At 40.3% G+C, this 20014-nt stretch overlaps 2 protein-coding genes across 4 annotated transcripts in view; both read left to right on the plus strand.

Moving 5' to 3' along the window:
- Positions 1–4333: 4333 nt before the first annotated feature.
- Positions 4334–19305, plus strand: LOC119894242 (anoctamin-10-like). Of its 3 annotated transcripts, none has more exons than XM_038706886.1 (16): positions 4334–4406; positions 4523–4593; positions 5366–5634; positions 7258–7431; positions 9498–9635; positions 10133–10249; positions 10515–10631; positions 12756–13088; positions 13321–13503; positions 14154–14209; positions 14301–14375; positions 16416–16580; positions 16673–16864; positions 16967–17104; positions 17190–17306; positions 17388–19305. In XM_038706886.1, exons 3-16 carry the CDS (start codon positions 5373–5375, stop codon positions 17409–17411), a joined length of 2091 nt encoding a protein of 696 aa, XP_038562814.1. In that variant the 5' UTR covers positions 4334–4406; positions 4523–4593; positions 5366–5372; the 3' UTR covers positions 17412–19305. The 3 variants fall into 3 exon arrangements, with proteins under 3 accessions (XP_038562814.1, XP_038562815.1, XP_038562813.1); XM_038706887.1 differs by having other exon boundaries at positions 4335–4406; positions 4526–4593; XM_038706885.1 differs by lacking the exon at positions 4334–4406 and having other exon boundaries at positions 4430–4593.
- The window catches only part of LOC119893062 (anoctamin-10-like), a 13408-nt gene continuing 12340 nt past the window's right edge, over positions 18947–20014 (plus strand). The window contains 1 exon segment of the mRNA XM_038704989.1: positions 18947–18983. Coding sequence (XP_038560917.1) covers positions 18947–18983 — 37 coding nt within the window.

Below are 20014 nucleotides of genomic sequence, written 5' to 3' on the forward strand. Positions count from 1 at the left end.
AAACATTTCACGGTTCCAGCTTCATACATGTGAAGTTTTGTTGCTTTTTCTTTTAATTATATTAATAATTTAAATTAATTTTTAATTATGTTGAGGTTTGGACAAAACAAACCTTGTGTCACTTTGGGGTCTCTGAATTTTTAAAACCAAACAATCAATAAAATAGTCAACAGATTATTTCATAACAAAAATAATAATTCGTTGCAGTCCAATACAGAATATTTGTAAATGAGCTCCACCTCAACAACTACAGCAGTAAAATCCTGCTTTACATGCATGTTAAATGATTTATGTTCGAAGCCAAACCTTCTTACTGTAAGGCCAACCACTGATTAAACATACTAAATGCATCTACATATGTAAATAAATAATCAGTGGTAAAAGTTTCACATACCTTACCCTTTCCTTTTGTGAAAAGAATCTTATATTTCACAATCCTGTTGAAAACATGCTTTAGTCAGTGGAGGAAACAACACAACTGATTGTAAAAATGTCTGAGCATATTGTTGCAAGGAAAATAATATATATATATATATAAATATATATATAAATATATATATATAAATACATGCCACAGAGTGTAATGAATAATAACATTTCTAAAATGAGGAACACATTGAGATGGTACAATGCATTATAGCAGATAACCTCACCACAAGAGAAATGTCACTGGTCCTCTACCACACACTCTGAAGCTCTTCTGGGACTCCTTATATTCAATCTGGTTTGCTTGCAAAGCAAATCTTAAAGCAGACTAACATGCCAAATATGGTTCGAGTGACAGTGAGTCTTGATGAATTTGAAATATTTTGCCGGCACAAAATGTGGGATAATCCTTACATGAAGTAGCTTTTTAATTTTTTTTTTATTTGTTCTGTTAATATACATATAAGCGGTAGATGAATAATGGTTTAAATTTGAAAAATGTGATTAAAGATGATATTATCACTTCACATTCTAAGGTATTAACACCTTTAAGATTCATGTGCCTGTTCACATCCTCCTAGTTCACTGCGTTGAAAGTCAATGAAATTCTCTGTGTTTTTCTCAACATCAAAAGAGTGCTAGGAGAAAACTTTGGTATTTGTTTTGCGTTATTTGTTACTGTAATAAAACTTCTTCTAAATATTTTAAGCTTTGAAATGGCTGCACAGAATTGTCTTTCTTTTGAGATTAAGTTTTATACCTTTATTGCGCACATTTAAATCTAACCAGATATGACTTATATAATCTATTTAAACATCAGAAATCAAAAATGTAACTGTTTTTATTTATTTATTACACATTAATTAATTGTAATTAATGAATTAATAATTAAAATATTAATGTCTCCCAAACTAACAGAACATGATTTCACAGGAACGTCACTGTCTCCTGTAAATTTAACTTGCTCCAAGCTCTGTGATGCCTTCTTAAAGATTCAGCATACAGTAAAGAGTGAGTTTAATTTAGTGGTCAGCATGTGCCAGTTGTCAGCAATGAGGAACATATGTTACAGTATGTCCCAGTGAGGCGCATTTTTTCGGGGCCTCTCACATACTCTATCATGTAACCTGATCGTTTGCTGTATGGAGGTGAAAGTAGGCCATTAAAGAGTGGGAGGATGCAAAGCTCGCCCTGGATTGGTTGACTGTATATTGATTAAACGAAAGAGTGTTTTTTACTAAAATTGAATACTGCTTGAAACATTAGGAGACATCCTGTAAGTGTTAACAGCAAAATGTTGACATGATGCTTCTTTTACTCACTTGGATGTCACAAAATTTATTTTTTTGGTGTATTGATCTGTTGTTATAAAGATTTGATGGAAAATATGTTTGAAGAGAATCTCACTGGATAGGATGTCCCCTAAATGTTTTGTCTAAAATCCTAATGATTTCTGCCATCTGTGCTGCATTGAGAAAATTAACACATCATCTAATTTTGTTTTCTCTGAATAATATTACAAAGAGCACAGTTTAGACTTGCACTACAGGAAAAGTGCAATGATATAACTTTGTAATGAATTGGTGCAATATAAATAACATTTTTGCGAATTGGCTCCTATAATGTGTTCGACAGCAAATTCTGTCCAAGATGATTTGATGTTCAGGTGACGTTTGTCCGTCCATGCAGTTGCTGTGAGCATGCAGCTGACTGATGGGTCAAAGCAAAGACCTCCCACTCCAGGGTTTCCCTCATTTGGTCAGATTTTACAGATATACTATTCAGGCTTCGTAAAAAACAAAAAGATCAATGCTACTATATGTATAGCTAAGATGGTTTTCCTATTCATTTATGCTTACCAGAAATGATGATTACTTTGCCTGAATTCGAAAAAGTTAACTTTTGAAACCCAGTCTTTACTGATTAAATCAGTGTCAAGACAGAATTCAATTTGAGTTCCTAAATTAACCCCCCAGTGGTTCCCCACTCGGAGGAAAGAGAGGGGCATTATCTACTCATTTTGTACTGCAGTCTGTCTGCGTTGAGTGCAAACCCATGAATCATTCAATATTGTTATAAACATGTGTTGACGTCTTTTCATTACATGTTTTCTTGAAGGTGCTTGTAACATATGTGTGCTGCATCTATCTAATTACACCAGCTCAATGTAATGAGATAGGTCTAAGAGTACTGAGACGGAATAGAAGAGCTGTAGGTCAGAGATCGGCTGGTCTAATGTGGTGAGGCTGGGAGTTATTGTAAAAAGCCAGTCAGCTGATTTGTTACCAAAGTGACATGTCAAGACGTTTCAACCACACATAGTATAGCATGGTATTAGCATGTTAAATAGTGACCTGGCACTAAACCCCTAGGCTTGCTGAAATGGTTTAAAGCTAGTGCTTAGCCAATGGGAACTTTTGATATTCACCCATTCATAGTGGACAAGTGGCCAAATGACCCAGAATTATGTAAAATTGATGCCTGAGATGTTGTCAATGTGTTGTTAATGTATTCTTAAATTACCTGACTTGCCATACCAGAGCACCTCTGGATATGGTCAGAGCGATAGATCTAAATGCGTCCTCAATGTGTCTTGGGGTGCATTGACACATGTACTTAGAGGTGTGATCAGCTCACACAAGATGCATGTTTGCAGAGGATCTATGAGTAATTTCCCCTTCTCAGACTTTAATATGAATGACAATGAATAACAAAAGAAAAAAACAGATATAGAGTATATGGTACAGTGTAATTTTGTATCGGTCAACAATGCTCTGATCTGGTTTGCTGTTTTGAAAGCAGATGGTTTAGGGTTTCATTTAAACTGTAGTTAAAATGAAGTATCTTTAGGTGTAGGACAGAATAGAATAGAATCAAATAGAATAGAAGCCTTTATTGTCATTATATTACAATGAACACAACAAAAAGTGAGTGTCCCTGCCAGCAGTGCTTAAAAGAAACTGTACACACATCCATATACGTAAAAAAAACAAAACAAAAGAATGCAGACAGGTAGTTTGTAATATTGCAAAAATAAAATTAATGTAAAAACAATAATAAAATGCAATAAAAACAGATGGCCTTTGGAAAGAAACTGTTCATTATTCTGGTGGTTCATGTTCTGATAGACCTGCAGAGTCTCCCTGAGGGCAGGAGATCAAAGAGATGGATGCCAGGGTGAGAAATGTCTTTAACAATGTTTTTTTTTTGCTCTGGAAAGATTGTGGGTGTCTGCAGAGATGAGTCCAAAGCTTTTTTGTATCATTCATAAATTTAAAAGCAGAGTTGGAGGGATGGATTGGTGCGCTGTGATTTGTATGAAGTGAGTAAAGTAATGGGCTCTCAGTCTTGTGGGGAGCCAGTGCTGAGGCTGGAGGAGAGGTGGGGGGCCAAGCTTGACAGACTGGGGGCGGCTGTGAGAAAGTCCATAATCCAAGGGCAGATGTGAGTTGGGAAGCCAAGGTGGAGCAGTTTCCTGATTGATATGTCTGATATAATAGTATTGAACACTGAACTGTAATCTATGAAGAGCATCGGAACGTAGGTCCCTCTGTGTTCCAGGTGATTCAGAGCTGTGTGAAGAGCTAGGGTGACGGCATCCTCTGTCGACCTGTTTGCTGTGTATGCAAATTGATTGGGGGCAAAGGTGGGAGGGAGGCAGTCTTTAATATGCAGCGCAAGTCTCTCAAAGCTCTTCATAACGATTGGAGTGAGTACAACAGGTCTGTAATCTTTACACACCCAGGCTGTCTGCAGCAGGCTGTGTGTTTTTAACTCAGGGTAAATAGGCAGGTGGAGCAGTTGAATCTTGAGCTGCAGCAGCAGCAAAGCAAAGAGTGCTCATAAGGGAGGAGCCTGAATATAAACCTAACAACCCTCCACACCCTGCAGTCTCAGGAAGTTCCTCCGCATTCCTGCCATTTACACACACAGATATATACACAGGCACACAACTGGGTGGAACCACATAGTGAGGCCAGGTGAGTGTGTGCAGAGAGTGAGAGGGTGTAGTTCCTGTTTTCTTTTTAGGAAAAGTGAATAGACGTTGTGTTGTCTTCATGTTCATCTGTGCGTATGTGTGTTCAAACGGTTCAAGCAGGAGTTTGGAGATGGTGTGGGCATGCTGTAGGACTGGAAACCAGAACCTTATCGCCAACCCTCTGAAAGGTGTTGTATTTCCTGACTCATCCTCTCTTTCACCCTATATGTCTCTCTCTCACTGTCACTGTCTGTTTAAACATAACTCAATAGGGTAGACGGTACCACTTTCACTTTTGTCTCCCTGTGTGTCTGCCAGTCCTTATTTGTCTTCCTGGCTGTATGTGAGTGTATCTTCAAGCACATTTGCGATTATCTGCTGTCAGTGCCGAAATAACAACTTTTTTACTGAGCAACTGAAACTTAGTTTAGACTCTTATCTGAATGGTGCAGTGCCAATGACAAAGTACAGCATGCAGATTAGACTGTACTGTACACATCAGACAACAACAGCACACAGTTTAACAGTTTTTTCCAAAGGAAGCCCTCCTGCATCTCAGTGCTCTGTACCTGCAGCTTACAGAACTGCCTGTATGCAAGAAAAAGTCACAGTATGGATGTAAAGTGTGGAAGTGCTGGTACTGCATACTGGTGAGCACCTGCCCGCTTAACGCACTGGTCTGTACCAAATTTCATGGCAATCTAATAGTTGTTTGTATGTATGAAAAAAATAGTGGTTGAGATATTTCAATCTGGACTAAAGTGGTGGACCGAGAGACAATGACATCCCTACATACATGATGCTAGCCTTCTTAGTTTCACCAAACCATGAGTAGTTCTTGGAAGAGGGTCTATCGCTCTAGCTCTCCTGTTGGGAGTTAGTGATGATGGAACAGTGAACAAAAGAGCTCAACAAACACAACACAGCAAACTATAAACTCTTGTTAACATTTCTTCTCAGGCTCACCATGAGTAAGGCAGGTGGTGATGAAATTGGCGGTGGCAGCAGCAATGAAGGAGCCCATCAGCCAGAGAGTCCCTCAGAGAAGGTCCTGAGCAAACTCAGTGCCACCACTTTGCCTATTGGACACGGCTGGACCAAAGTTAGTTGCCCCTGCTGTGTGTCGGAGCGGGTCGAGCCATTGGTTCTGGTGAAGCTCGGAGAGAAAGTTCGCCCTGAGACGAAAAGGTGGCTCATCAGACTGATCGGAGCTCCTCAGAAAGATGGAGGTGAGGACAGTGATAACAGTGAAGATCTGCAGGAGTCTTGTAGAGTTCACCTGTCTATCTGCACTGACTGATGAACATTTATAAGATTTCTCTATCTCCTTATGGAAGTATATTACACAAGAGAGCCATTGCCTGGAAGGTCTCTAGCATATGAATATATATGCGTGCCAGTTGACAATGAAGATCATTATAGTAAAATTATTTCTATGTAAATGTAAGCCAGAGATTGTTTATATGTAACGCGGAAAGAAAAAACCTGAGGAAAAGAAGTACATACTTATTTTCTGCAGCTACTGTATGTCAACATGTATTTTTTTTGGCATTATAATAATAAGAGTTAATTGCCATTTTGTTTCACTTCATTATTACGGTCCCTGAAGAGGTTTGTAGGAGTTGCCTAGATATATTTATCTTGCAACTAAAGTCATTAAAACAATACTTTGCCACCAAAAAATGTTAAACCCCTTTGTTGAGAATTGTAGTGGAGATGCCAACGTTTCCAAAGACACCAGATATGTCAGGCTGAAATGTGAACAAGACATCTGAACATCATGTCACCCAAGTTGCAATACATGCACAATCCACACACTTCATAACAATTTCAACCCTCCTAACAACACAACCTGGCACCCCACAAGCTGATCCAAGGGGTGTGTGTGCACAGCAGCTCTTTGCAATGGTTGAGATAACTTAATGTTAGCTGTTGGCAAAATGCCAGGACAGGATGGTGTTCAACCTAAATTTTAAAATCCCTCAATCATACTTTTGTAAAACCTGTTCTGCATGTAAATTGACGTTGAAATTTGGAAGGTTGCCAATGTTATTAGAGGAACATCAGTTGGTCAAGGTCAGCCATGTTATTTGTTCACTCTCAGTGTCATAAACCATCATGCACCTGGAACGCTTTGAGGTCGGAAACTGGAATTTTGAACAAGGAAATCTTTGAGTTCCATGAAGTCCGGAACACAGCATATAACCAAAACAGTGTTATGGACTTTCAACACGGCAGTAAGTGCACTAAAATAAAAGCTCAGAGAGCTCTAAATGCAATTAAAAGAACATATTTTAATTTCCAAATTCCAAATAAAATTTGGCTTAAAATATTTAATAGTGTCATCCAACCCATTCCGCTGTATAGCAGTGAAGTTTGGCATGCGCTTAGTCATCATAGCTATAACCATTGGGACAAATATCCAACAGAATGTTAACAGAAGTTTGCACATACATTTTACACATACACATAAAAACACCAATAAATGCATGTAAAGCATAATGATGCAGATGCCAACTGAACATTCAAAAGAAAGGACTGAAATGTTTTAATCACCTTAAAACCAGTCCCCAAGACAGCCTTAATTTCTCACCAAATCGTGCAGAATGGAGTCATGCAAGTCATGCATGCTTCCTATCTAATCTATCTAATGTTTTAAGGCTGAATTCTCATTTTTGAAATGTGACTTTAGTTTCTCACATGCCCATATGTACATTGAAACATTGAAGTTTTGGTTGCTGTAATTGCTCCTCTTCATACTGTCCCATGACGAGGTCCCTAATTTCCTCCCTTTTGGTAACTCCAAAATAAGAGTTACAATACTCCCTCTTTGCTCCACTGTTTCACCCCAGGTGCTGCATTACTGGCCCACCCGGGCGAGGACACCAGCGGTAACATCATTGTGGTCTCCGCCCCACGCTGTACATTACTTAGAGCCACTGAAGAGTTGGGACTATGTAAGTTTTACCGCAACGAGGACATGGCAGCCTTCTCCTACAACGACAGAGACAACTTTAAAGATTCAGGTACTGCAGTGGAGTACTGGACATATGGTATGGTATATGAAATGTACGTGAGCACGCTTTACATGTTACCACCTGGCTGAACGCTAGCAACAAAAAGGGAGGCCACACACAGAAATATCAGTCAAAAAGTAATTTTTTTAACTCATATGAACTAACTGGTGGGATGTGTAAGTAGGAGAGCTGTCAGTCATGTCTGAAATCATTTACATAATCTATTATGTTATTTGGGGCCTTCAGAGAGGCTAAAAGGCCTTAAACTCTGTGACCAAAGACCAGGCCATTTGGACTAAAGCCCAAACTCTCTTGGGATTCCTCCCTGGCAGTTAACATCAGCATAACTGTAACCACTGTTCTACCAATATGTAGTGACCAGTGTCATCTTCTTTGCTGTGCTGGGGAGGTGGCATCAGGACTTGTGGCGCCAACAAACTGGGCTAGCTTGTTGGTAGGGACAGAACTTGACAGTGTAGAGGCAGTGACTGATTAATTTATTTTAGTCTTCTTTTTACTTTGCACTACATTCCCCTGTGCTGCTATGCAAATTTGAATTTCCGGTACGGGGATCAATGAAGGAACATCTTATCTTATGTTATCAGTCATGTCAGAAGTGTGTGGATGAGTGAAAATATGATGTAATGTATGTTTACTGGTAAAACCGGCAAATCAAACAAAGGAAGAAAGCTGAGCTCGATGCAGGCCGGCTGAAAGAGAGTGGGACTCCCCGAAGAGCAGTCCTTTATGCTTTCTAGGAAGCCCAGCCCAGATGGACAGGTATGAGCAGGCGACCCTCCCACCTCCCACTACAAGCAAACTCCCAGTAACTGCAAAACAGGCCGCAGAGCAAGACAAACATGCAGGCAGAGTGAGAGGGGTCCTCACAATGATGAGAGAGGGTGTGTATGTTAGTTCTTTAAAACAACTGCGGCCAGGCCAGGAAGGACGAGGCCAGACACACAATAAATTTTATGGGTTTTTATTCCCCGACTGTACTCCAATGAGAACAGTGTTAATAATGTAAATTCAAGAAGTTAAGGCAGTTGGTGGTTATACAAAACACAGGAATAACTTTCTTACTCGTCTTTAATAATTATTATTATTATGCATTACTGTTGTTTACAGAGCCCTGAATTCTAATTCTCCTCTTACCTCACAAACCACCGAGCATGCTTGGGAAAAAGATCTAGGCATTGCTATAGATGATGCTGACTGGCGGGAGGTCTGGTCTCAGGCCTTGAACATTTCTGTGTGTAACCGCACCAAATCCACACAGCTCAGAATTGTACATCGTTTGTTGTCAAGAACAAAATGGATGCTAATGTTTCCCCGCTTTGCTGGAAGTGCAGTTCTGAGACTGGTAATTATGTTCACTGCTCCCTGGTCATGTGTGAAGTTACAAAGGTAGTGGTCTAGTATTATGAATGAGCTGACTGCTCACTGATAGTAAACACAGGAGACTTTTCAATGTACTGACTTTTGCTGCTAGAAGGAACATTCTACTCTTCTGGGTCAAAACAATCATGGCACAACATTGTAACGGACTGCCTTCCTAGTGAATACATCACATGCATGCTTCACTCCAAAATAGACACTTTCTATAAGATCTGGGACCCTTAATTGCAGCATATTGGGCCCACGATGTCATCCTCCTTGCTTTGTGGATTTCCTAGATCAGCCTAGCTTGTCTTTGTGACTTTTTTTAAGTGCCCACTATCTAACAAGCACCTTGTAGCCTTGCTATGTATATATGCTCTGTATTGATTCTTATCTGGATACTGCTTTGCCTTGCTGCAGGACATTGAAAGGGTGGAAGTTGGATGGAAAATGCCCCCATTGTTATTTATTTTTATTTTCATAATTACTTCCTATTTACTGTACCAACATGCCCACATTCTGCTGTTTTTTCCTTCCCTGTCGTGTCTGAGCTGTTCTGTGTGTTTTGTGTTTTGAAAAATGTAATAAAAATATACAAAAAACAACAACTGTATTTTTTATTTTCTTTGTGTGTCTTTGTATCTATACATCACTGGCTATATCCATGTGTCTGTGTGTATTCATGTGTGTGATAGACAACATGGAGGTGTTCCTGACCCTGGCAGAGAGGCAGTACATAGTGAAGTATGAGCTGGACGGCATGCGGGCGCAAAGAGACCTAAGAATACCCGGCCTCTCTGACAGCTACACACTGCATCACCGAGACAACGTCTGTGAGTGCTCTCTATGTGTGTTCACATCAGTATGAGTTAGACAGGATGCAAACACTGGAAAAATATCCATCGAGATAAATACTTCATTGTTGGATCTTTTTTCAGTTTGTGGCATTTAATAATTTCAATGAATGCCTCGGGACAAAGATAGAAACACAAAAACACATACTCATATGCAAATAACAACAGCTGAATCATTTGTGAAGACATTTTTTGCAGTGCACTCATCTCACCACATTGTAGACTCCCATCCAGTCTGCTGTCTCCACATTCTAACAGTCTCCAGCTGTACTATGTCTCTCTATGTCCTTAGCTGTTCTTCTCCACACATTTGAAATAGCTTGAGTCAGCATCTGCTTCAATGTATGTGTGTATGTAACTGTATATGTGTGGACTAGTTGTCGCTTAATTGGAAAACTCTCCCTCTTTCACCAGTGCCATGTTCTCATATCTCTCCGGGTTGAAGTGTAGCTTTGTGTAACGCTGTGTTGTTGCAGGGCAGAAGCTTGGGTCAGCTGGTGTTATTGTGGACATGTTTCCCCTCCACATCCCGGCCAAACTGAAGGATCTCAGTAAAGCCTGGTACTCTGGGAATCAGCTGGCTCAGCCACTGGGTAAGAAATGCAACAGACACACACACACACACACACACACACACACACACACACACATACAATACCACATGACTGTTTATGCACACACATACAGAAACGAATGCAAATATGGCCACAGTCTCAGTTTTTCATGCATGTGGCACCCCTGCGGGGAGTTGGACTTTACAATAGATGGCTGTGTGGGCAAACTTCTATTTTCTGCCTGTAAGACAAGTGAACAGTGTATGCACTTACACCAAACACCTCTGTCTGCTGCTTCATCCAGATTCAGTCAATGGGTATTTTGGAAGCTCTGTGGCTTTCTACTTCAGCTTCCTTGATTTCTACACCTGGTCTCTGCTCCCACCAGCGATACTAGGCCTGTCCATCACATACTTTTCAGGTAGGTGTGCAGATTTATCAGTAATATTTGTTTAAATATACTGTGTAAGGTACTTAAAGGGAGAATAAGGGATTCTGCAGAGGGATTGTTGATATTTGAACTCAACTGCCAAACAAATACAGTCCTCCCTTTAGTGCTTCACTCAGAAGCTCCGGCCCCCAAGTTTCAAATCTTAGAGATTTCTCCAGAGTTGAAATGCCTTCCCCCTTGACTTGTCATGTAACATTCTTCTCTGTTTATACTCTTCAGACCTTTTCTTCTTTGGTTGTTTCTTGGCCATCTCTCCATCTTCACAGTGTCTGGAGTCCAGCACATGTGAATGTGCCAGTGTAACTGTCTCTTCCACTCCCAAGTTACTCTGGAACTGTAATGTTACTTATTACTTCTTAAAAGTAAGAATATTACTTTACTTATTACTGGGTATTAAAAGTAACTAGTACAGTTGTCACGTTTCTATATTACTTTCACTACCCATTTTATTAACTCATGGCCTTGAGATAATTCAAATGATAATTATAATAATTCAAATAAAAATATTGCAACCCAGCCTTTCTCTTGTTCACAACTATGTGAGGCTTGGTCTGAGATTGGTAAAAGAGAGAGACTATGGCTGTGTCTGAAATCACCCACTGTTCACTATATAGGGAGCTTGCCATTTTGTAGTGCTGTCCAAATGTATTGTGAGACTGGCGGAGAGAGAAGCTTGGGTGCCTTTCAAGCAGCTGTGTGCAGAAAGTAACTTGTCAATGTCATTTTCGTGAACTGACCAATCACAGCCTGGATGGGGCAGGACATTTAAAAATATTGACAGCTGGGTGTCATTTACACTGGGGACTGTCCAAATTGGCATAGTACTTTTTATATATATATATAGAAAAGCATAATAGGTCTCCTTTAATGGCTGTGTGTTGTGTTATTTTGATAGGACTGCAAATTTACACTCTTATACAAGCTGTACACTCACTGCTTTACATTGTAGCAAAATGTGATTTCTTCAGTATTGTCACATGAAAAGATATAAGCAAATATTTACAAAAATGTGAGGGGTGTTCTCACTTTTGTGAGATACTGACATTTACGAGTATAGTAACATGCTTACATGCCAAACATGACAACTTAAATTCAAAATGCAAACATATCACTATATTAGTTTAAGGACCTCTCCCAAATCGTTGAATTCAGGTGTTCCAATCAATTAAATCAAGCTGGTGAATGCAGATGCTTCAAAGCTTTGAGTGGTCGAAAAGACTAGAAAGGCGCGTACGGAGCATTTACATAAAATCACAGAGCGGGGTCAGGGCATGCAGAGCCACATGGTGCGCAGAAGTTGACAACTTTTTGCAGAGTCAATAGCTACAGACCTCCAAACATCATGTGGCCTTGGGATGAGCTCAAGAACAGTGTGCATAGAGCTTCATGGAATGGGTTTCAGTGCAAAGTGTATCATGCAGTGGTGTAAAGCACGCCGCCACTGGACACTAGAGCAGTGGTGATGTGTTTTGGAGTGATGAATCACGCTTCTCTGTCTGGCAATCCGGATGGAGTCTGGGTTTGGCGATTTCCAGGAGAACGGTACTTGTATTTCAGGAGTTGGGCTTGGCCCCTTAGTTCCAGTGAAAGGAACTGTTAATGCTTCAGCATACCAAAACATTTTGGACAATTACATGCTCTTTGTGGAAACAGTTCCAACATGACAGCGCACCAGTGCACAAAGCAAGGTCCATAAAGACATGGATGAGGGAGTTTGGTGTGGTGTCCTGACCTCAACCAGACTGAACACCTGGGATGAATTAGAGCAGAGACTAACCTCACGAATGTGCTTCTAGAAGAATGGTCAAAGATTCCCATGAACACACTCAAATTAAACCTTGTGGACTAGTTGAAGGTGTTATAGCTGCAAAGGGTGGGCCAACTCCATATTAAACCCTACAGATTAAGAATGGGATGTCATTACCCTTCATGTGCAGGTAACCTAAAACTTTGACAATATAGTGTACTTGTCTATATGTTAACTTTGGTACCAAGGTGACAAGTCATTTAGGCTGATGGATGTCTTTGTCCAGTGCACTGAGTGCAGTTGTGGGCAGAAATACAAACTAACTGGCTTCTTCTTGCCCATCGCAGGCGAGGTTCAGAAGGACATGGAGTCGGTCTCTGGCTCAGGAGTCACAAGGGTTGAAGATGAATCAGCAGTTGTCAGCGGCCACATGATCCAGGCAGTGTTCAGCATGCTCTGGTCCACGATTTTTATGGAGCTGTGGAAGCGTCGGAGCGCCTCGCTGTCCTACCGCTGGGGGACCCTGTACCTTGCAGAGCGCTTCGCAGAGCCCCGGCCCGGTTTCCATGGCGAGGTCGGGGTCAACCCTGTGACAGGTCGTGTGGAGCCGCTCTTTCCTGAATGGCAGAGGGACCTGCGTATGGCACTGGTGTCAGTCCCAGTGGTGGGGCTGTTCCTAGGTAGAACTTGAATTTTAAAGTTGAATTGAATGAATTCATCAGTGCATGTTACTGAGCTGAAAGGTACCATGATATTCATTAGTTGCTTTATTCAATAACTGAAGTAAAATAAGTGTAAGTGATGTTTTCCAAAGACTGCTAACGATAAAACAGTATTCTCTGCTCTATAAAATTGAAAAACCAGCCTTGCCTTCAGCCTCATGTCTCGTGTTTGTTATGACTCCTCCTGCAGGGTTGGTGGTACTGGGTATGCTTTGTTTCTACTGGGGGGAGGCCCAGGTGCAACAGCTACACAAAGACTGGGACTCCCTGTTGTCTCAGACTTTGCTCTACTTGCCATCAATGCTTCACATTGTCTATACAAACATGTTGGCGACTGCTTACAGGACGGTGGCACAGTCTCTGACTGAATATGGTGAGTAAGAAAGAATGGATGCCATACGTTATTTGTGGCAAAGATTCAGTTACGAGAGGGAAAGCGTTATGGGATGGAGACAGGGAGAGAAAAAAGAGAAAGGAAAATAGTCATTTGGCCAATCAGGTTTTGCAGCCATACCAACAGTACTGTTCATAATGCTTATGATTAGCAATTAATCAGAATCAGAATCAGCTTTATTGCCAGGTATGTGTACACATACGAGGAATTTGACTCTGGATTGTACATTGCTCACAATGTGCTTACTCATACAAAAATGCAAAATCACAATAATAAAAATAAAATAAAATCACAGACTTCAGTGTAGACAACACAAATATACACACACTATGAACAAAAACAATATAGACATATTGACAAATAGTGCAGTGAGCAGAGTGCAAAGGATGCAGGAGTGTGTGCATGTCACACACATGAGTTGGATGTGATATACAGGTACATATACTGTACATGTACACATGTACACATGTACACAGTGCAATGAAGCGTAGTGCAAAGGATACTGGAATAAATAAGTATTTTGTGCAGGAGTAATGACTTGAGGTAGGTGGATTTGGTATACAGTATCTACAATATGACAATTTATGACAATTAAGTAGACAATTAATTAATCTTATATTTCCCTTTAGAGAACCACAGAGAGGAGTCTGCCTTCGAGAACCATCTGACAGCCAAAGTCTTAGTGGTCAGTTCCTCCTCTCCTCTCCAACCATGAGTTCTTACATCTTCTTAACCCAGCAGACACTTTTACCAGGCTCTTTTCTTTCTTCCCCCAGTTCACCTTCTTCAACTACTTTGCAGTGCTCTTCCACATCGCCTTCTTCAAGCAGGATGTGCCTTTGCTTCGAAAGGTAACAGTTGATCTCTACAAATCTTCCTCTGCTCTCAGTGTTTGTCTTCAAACAGGTACTCCAGTGATTTAGAAATGAACTTAAATAAATTTAGGGCTCTTCCATGAGACAGATTTAAAATATTTATATATATATAAATCCATATCTCGCACCAAAACAGGCTCTTTTAGCTGACACGAAAGCTAGCGTAGTGTTTTCTGGGAGAAATTCATGTTTTTTCATTTTTACATCAAAGAAATATGTATATTTAAAGGTACTGTAAGCAACATTCACTGCTATTAAATGTCGCACTAGAGCACCAGCGTCTCAGACCAAAGCAAATGGAACTCCACTGAGTCTATCTCGCAGATCATTGTGAAACAGACTTCATTCACACTGGACAAGACAAACTGACCCAAACCATCTTTGTTAGTATTTCCACTGTTCCGACTGTCACCAACTCTGGTTTGGTAAAATTAACCCCTTAATTCACCAAGATATTCTCACTCTACGCAACCGCAATGCAGGTTGCAATGTCTGCTGGAGACAAATGCACCAGTATGTCCACTAAAAGTGCTTTTGTCACTGACAGGCTCAGATTGTTTGAAAGTATTTGAAAACAAAGGATCCCTTGAGATATAGACCTTTTTGTCAAACTGTAAGATCCTTTTTATTTAACCAGAAATAGCCGTCATATCATTCTCACTTGCCACCAGATTCCATTGAAAAAAAACTATACATTTACCTTACGGGTCATAGTTAAAGGTTCAGTGAGTGTTTTAGTGGCAACTGGTGAAGGTTGTGAATTGCAACCAACAGCTCACAGTGCATTCATGTGCTCCGCGGACGGTCAGTCAATGGATTCTACTAAATGTTACACACTGAACCTTTAAGCACACTTAATTTCAACTCCACAGTAACAAAATAAAACTTTCTTAGTCTTTCCACTATCCATCAATCACTAAGTCTAATTTGGTTGAAACAAATCCTTAATTCACTTTGTTAGATGAAAAAAGCCATAGCATTGCTCTTCTCACAGATGATCAGTTTCACACAGCTCCTTGTTGCATAAAGAATCCAGTTTAGTATTCTCACTATTACTTACAGAGCACTGCAATGTCAGGTTCCTGAAAATGTGGCTTAACTGCTCATTATATCTTGATTATATCTTTTCATGTGAGTGTACAGCTTGTAGAACACTGTAAAGTTGCTGTCCCCTCAAAATAACACATCCCACAGCCATTAATGTCTAAACTGCTGGCAAGAAAAGTGAGCCATTTTCCCTCCCCAGAGTCATGTGACTCGTTAGTGTTACAAGGTCTCAGGTGTGAATGGGGAGCAGGTGTGTTAAATTTGGTGTTATCGCTCTCACACTCCCTTATACTGGTCACTGGATGGCATCTCATGGCAAAAAACTCTTTGAGGATCTGAAAAAAATAATGTTTGTTTTAATGTTTTTTTTTGTCTTGAAAATACCCCCCACCTCCCTCCGAACGGTTGGGCACACAGGTGAACTGTGGATTGATTGCAAAGTTTAACCATCACAGTATGAGAAAAAGTTTTTCTGTCACTGTTAATTTTTAAAATAATAAATATGTAACGTTACAGTGCAGTGAAAAGAAGAGAGATGCATGCTGTGTTTAAGCCCAGTGAGGCAAGAGCAACTTATTTAAAAGCCATAATTTCCAAGAGTGTCACTGAGTGAAACACCGTAGCTGTGACTTCGGGCATGTTCACTGATGTAACAGGGACACTGCGCTTCATCATAGAAACAGATTATCATATTTTGATGTTTATTGCACCTTTAGTAGTATCGGCTGCTTTCTCTTTAACACACAGCTCCGCTGTGTTGATAGGCTATTATTCGCGACATGTAAGCAATCAGATCAGTGCTGTGGGCGGGACATTGAGCAAATAAATAAGTAAATAAATGATTAAGTAAAAAAAAAAGTATATATATAATAAAAAATAGTCAGAGATATGGTCAGCAATTGCAAGTGTGACGGAAAACAGGCTGTTACAGTGACATTAAATTCCCATATTCTCTTTCTCTGTCTAAAGCGTCTAGCATCATTGCTGATAGTGACACAGCTGGTCAACCAGTTCACAGAGGTGGTCATACCCTACCTGGTGGATCGGTTCATCAGTGCCCCCTATAGGACAGAGAGTGAGGACGATCCAGAGGAGGACAAATTTAGGAACCAGAGCAACCTACCTGCTTTCCCTGTGAGTGTGCAGTATTTAGAAAAAGTGCATATCAAAACAGGTACTAGAATACACTCTGGCTGCGTATGACACAGCATCTTGTTTTTTCACAGGGCCTGTTTGCAGAGTACATCGAGCTCCTGGTGCAGTTTGGGTATTTGAGTCTTTTCTCCTGCGTGTATCCTCTGACGGCTTTGCTGCTGCTCATCAATAACGTAACGGAGATCCGAACGGACGCCTACAAGATCTGCAAACTCTTCCGCAAGCCCTTCTCCCCCCCTGTGGCTAACATGGGCGTGTGGCAGGTCTGCAGAAAGTTACAACGCACAATAGAAGTCAGACGCACAAAGTATGTCACACTCAGCCAGTTATGAATTAACAACTCATGTGATTGTGTTGTGTTGCAGATCGCATTCGAGGTCCTGAGTTTTGCCTCTGTTGTGACCAACTGCTGGCTAATGCTGCTCTCACCACAGTTACAAGAGCTGATTCAGGAGGGCAGAATGAGCAGCAAAAACATCCTGCTGTTGGCTGTTTTAGTGGAGGTAAGGAGGAGGAAGGAGAGGTGATGTTCAAAATAATTACACGTGTGTGTTCCTCTAACATTTTTACATCTTTGTGTGCTTGCAGCATGTGCTGATCTTGGTTAAGGTAATTTTGGCATTACTGATCCCTGATGAACCGAACTGGATCCAAAAAAAGAGAGAGCGTATTGAGTACACATCCATGCAGGCCTTGAGACAGCAGGTGAACCCCCAGACATTTCATTATTCAACATTTCAGTGTTGTCCTTCAGCTGTGTGACAACTTTTCTTTCTCCTCCTCTAGAAGCAGCATTCTGAAGAGTCCTGATTGCGTTGAGGTGATGCTTCATGTTGTTCTGTGCTGAGCTGCTACAAATATACAGTACCAACTCCTGTGTTGTGTAGACCCATACAGCAGAAAATTTTTAGATTCAGATTTATAGAGGGAAAGCTAAAGAGCTCTTGTAAATCACTTTGGCTGCAGTATGTACCTCAGTACTGTGTAAGGGGCAGACAGGACGGATTATTTGATGTTTGTGCAAATATAAATCATTTTGTGAAAGGGGTGGCTTGTAGTTAAGGAATCCACAGAAAATGATCATCCAACAGTGCAGTTCCACTCAGCTTAGCAGAGCATTCAAGCACATTGTTTTTGTCTTTTGGCCCACAACTTCACTCTCACCGCTCTCATCAACCTGTATTCAACTGTTGTCAGTAAAAAAGCTAAACACACTATATGCTACCTGCTCTGCACCAAGTTAGCATTTAGCTGGTGCACATAGTGGAGCATTTAACAGCAAAAGAAACTTTGTTTACCTCAGGAATTGGTAGAGACCAAAACAGAGCTAAAAGGAGAATGAATATCGGACCTACATTTGTCAGGTGGCCAGATACAAAACTCCAAATGAATGCTAATGTTACTTCACAGTGGATAAATAAGCAACTGTTTGGTAGTAAGTTAGTTAATATAAGATGTTAATGTTTTGTTTACAGCTTGTCCCCAAGTGGCCAAATAAATCACGTACTGCAGCTTTAATTTCAGAAAATCAGTAATATTGTCTATAGCTCCATCAAATGGAGGAAAACAGCTTAGATTGTAATTCTGTACTTAACCTTGCAGTCTATATTTTTAGTAAAAGTATGGTGACAGCTGGGTTTAGTGCTCAGTCGACTGACAGTGAAAAGTTTAACTGTTCTACAATAATGGGTTAAATATATGTATATTATGGTACTAAATCCACTTTCTTTGTGAACATGAATTGATATTTGTTTCTGATTGAGCTGTTGCGCTTGTTGCAAATGAGTGTAAATACTTGTTGTACACTGCCTTAAATGATCACTGTATGGTTACAGGATCATGTGACATCTGTAACATGAGATGAGTACAGCAAGCTATGCTGCTATGATTTGCTTTGCAATGAAAGTGTTGGGGAGCTACCAAAGAACTGCTATGTGCTTTACTATTAGACATTTATTATTTTTATATGTGTGCATTTCTTGCTTTACTCACTTGTGAGTTTGTTTAGAATGGCTGCTTGAGTTCACTGTGCTGCAACAAATAATTCACCTTCTAGGTACTGATCCTTTACATTCATACTACATGTGTTCTTTTACTGTTCACTCTTCACTGCTGGTAGATTTGACTTAATATAATGAATGAGCAGATGAATCCACTGGGGAAGTCCACCATTTCTTCCATACTTGCTTAACAGTAGTGTAGTGTTCACTATACAAGTTTTTTTTTTAAGAGTTTGTAGGTTTTTTTTTTTTACAGTCACCAGGAGGCAGTATACACTTTCCATTTTATTCCAAGTGCAGCTTTTCACAAGCCCTGGTGGCTGCAGAGTGACTGATTCAATAAAGATGCAGATGGATGAGGCTTCCTCAAGGGACTGCATCTGTAGGTGTGCCCCCCTTACACTAATCACAATCACGCCTGTGTCCGTGCCTGCTCTGTTCTATAGTGTGATGAGTTTGAGATAAACTTTTAGACAATCTGGTCCCAGGGTCAGGATTTCAGATCAGAAACAGAGGTGATGTTTGCTGGTTTTCCTAAAATAAAGTCACAGAAGGAAACTAGTTGGTTGTCATGTCTGCTATTTATAGTTAGTGGGTGAAAGGAATCAGGGTCATATTATGCTTCTGAAAAAATATAAAATGAAATTGTTGACTGTCTGCTTTACTCATCTTACTCATGAATGAGTTTTGAGTTCTTACTCAAGATAAGCTTTTAAGCTGAAACATTCCTGTGGATATTAAAAAACTGACTACAGATCAGTGTGAAACTTGAGTGTAGTATGTTCAGTTATTCAGTTAGACCAAAGCACCGGAAAAAGCACACGCAGTCGCAGACACAAACATGCGTACATACAAGAAGTCACTTCCTGGTTTGACATGTGCAGTTAATCCGTTTTTAACACTCTGCTGCCACCTGCTGAAGACAACAAAGTGATCCCCTTTTCTTTTAAATTCTTTCTGTGTGCTTCCTCCTGTACAGAATATGGTTCACAAATTTCTCACTGGTTGTATCTCTACAGGATTTGTTGGACTGGCGGAATGGATGAACCTGACTGTTATGACATTATCTCACAGGGATTTCATTGTGGTTATCTTGCCTTGGTAAAGCCTGCTTTACAGACTGGGCATGGAGTTTGAAAAATTTGACCAATTACCAGGCAGGGGACGTCAAATGAAAGAAACTATCAAGTTGCATTGTGGGAAGTGTCGGCTCCAGCATTTTTGAGTCTTGACCTATGATATTGACCAATACTAGAGGCTAAAAGTCAGGATATCTGGCTTTGCTTCAGTTTGAACCATTCTTTTATTGATTCTGTCATGCTAGTCCCCAAATTTTATGTAAGTATAATACTAAATCACTGGACTGTGAGCCTTTGATGCAACACAATTACTTACGTATTATGCATCACGTTT

The sequence above is a fragment of the Micropterus salmoides genome, unplaced genomic scaffold, assembly GCF_014851395.1.
Source record: "Micropterus salmoides isolate LMB-PRFRI ecotype aquatic unplaced genomic scaffold, ASM1485139v1 Ms_hic_scaffold_8, whole genome shotgun sequence".
In the NCBI taxonomy this organism is placed as follows: Eukaryota; Metazoa; Chordata; class Actinopteri; order Centrarchiformes; family Centrarchidae; genus Micropterus; species Micropterus salmoides.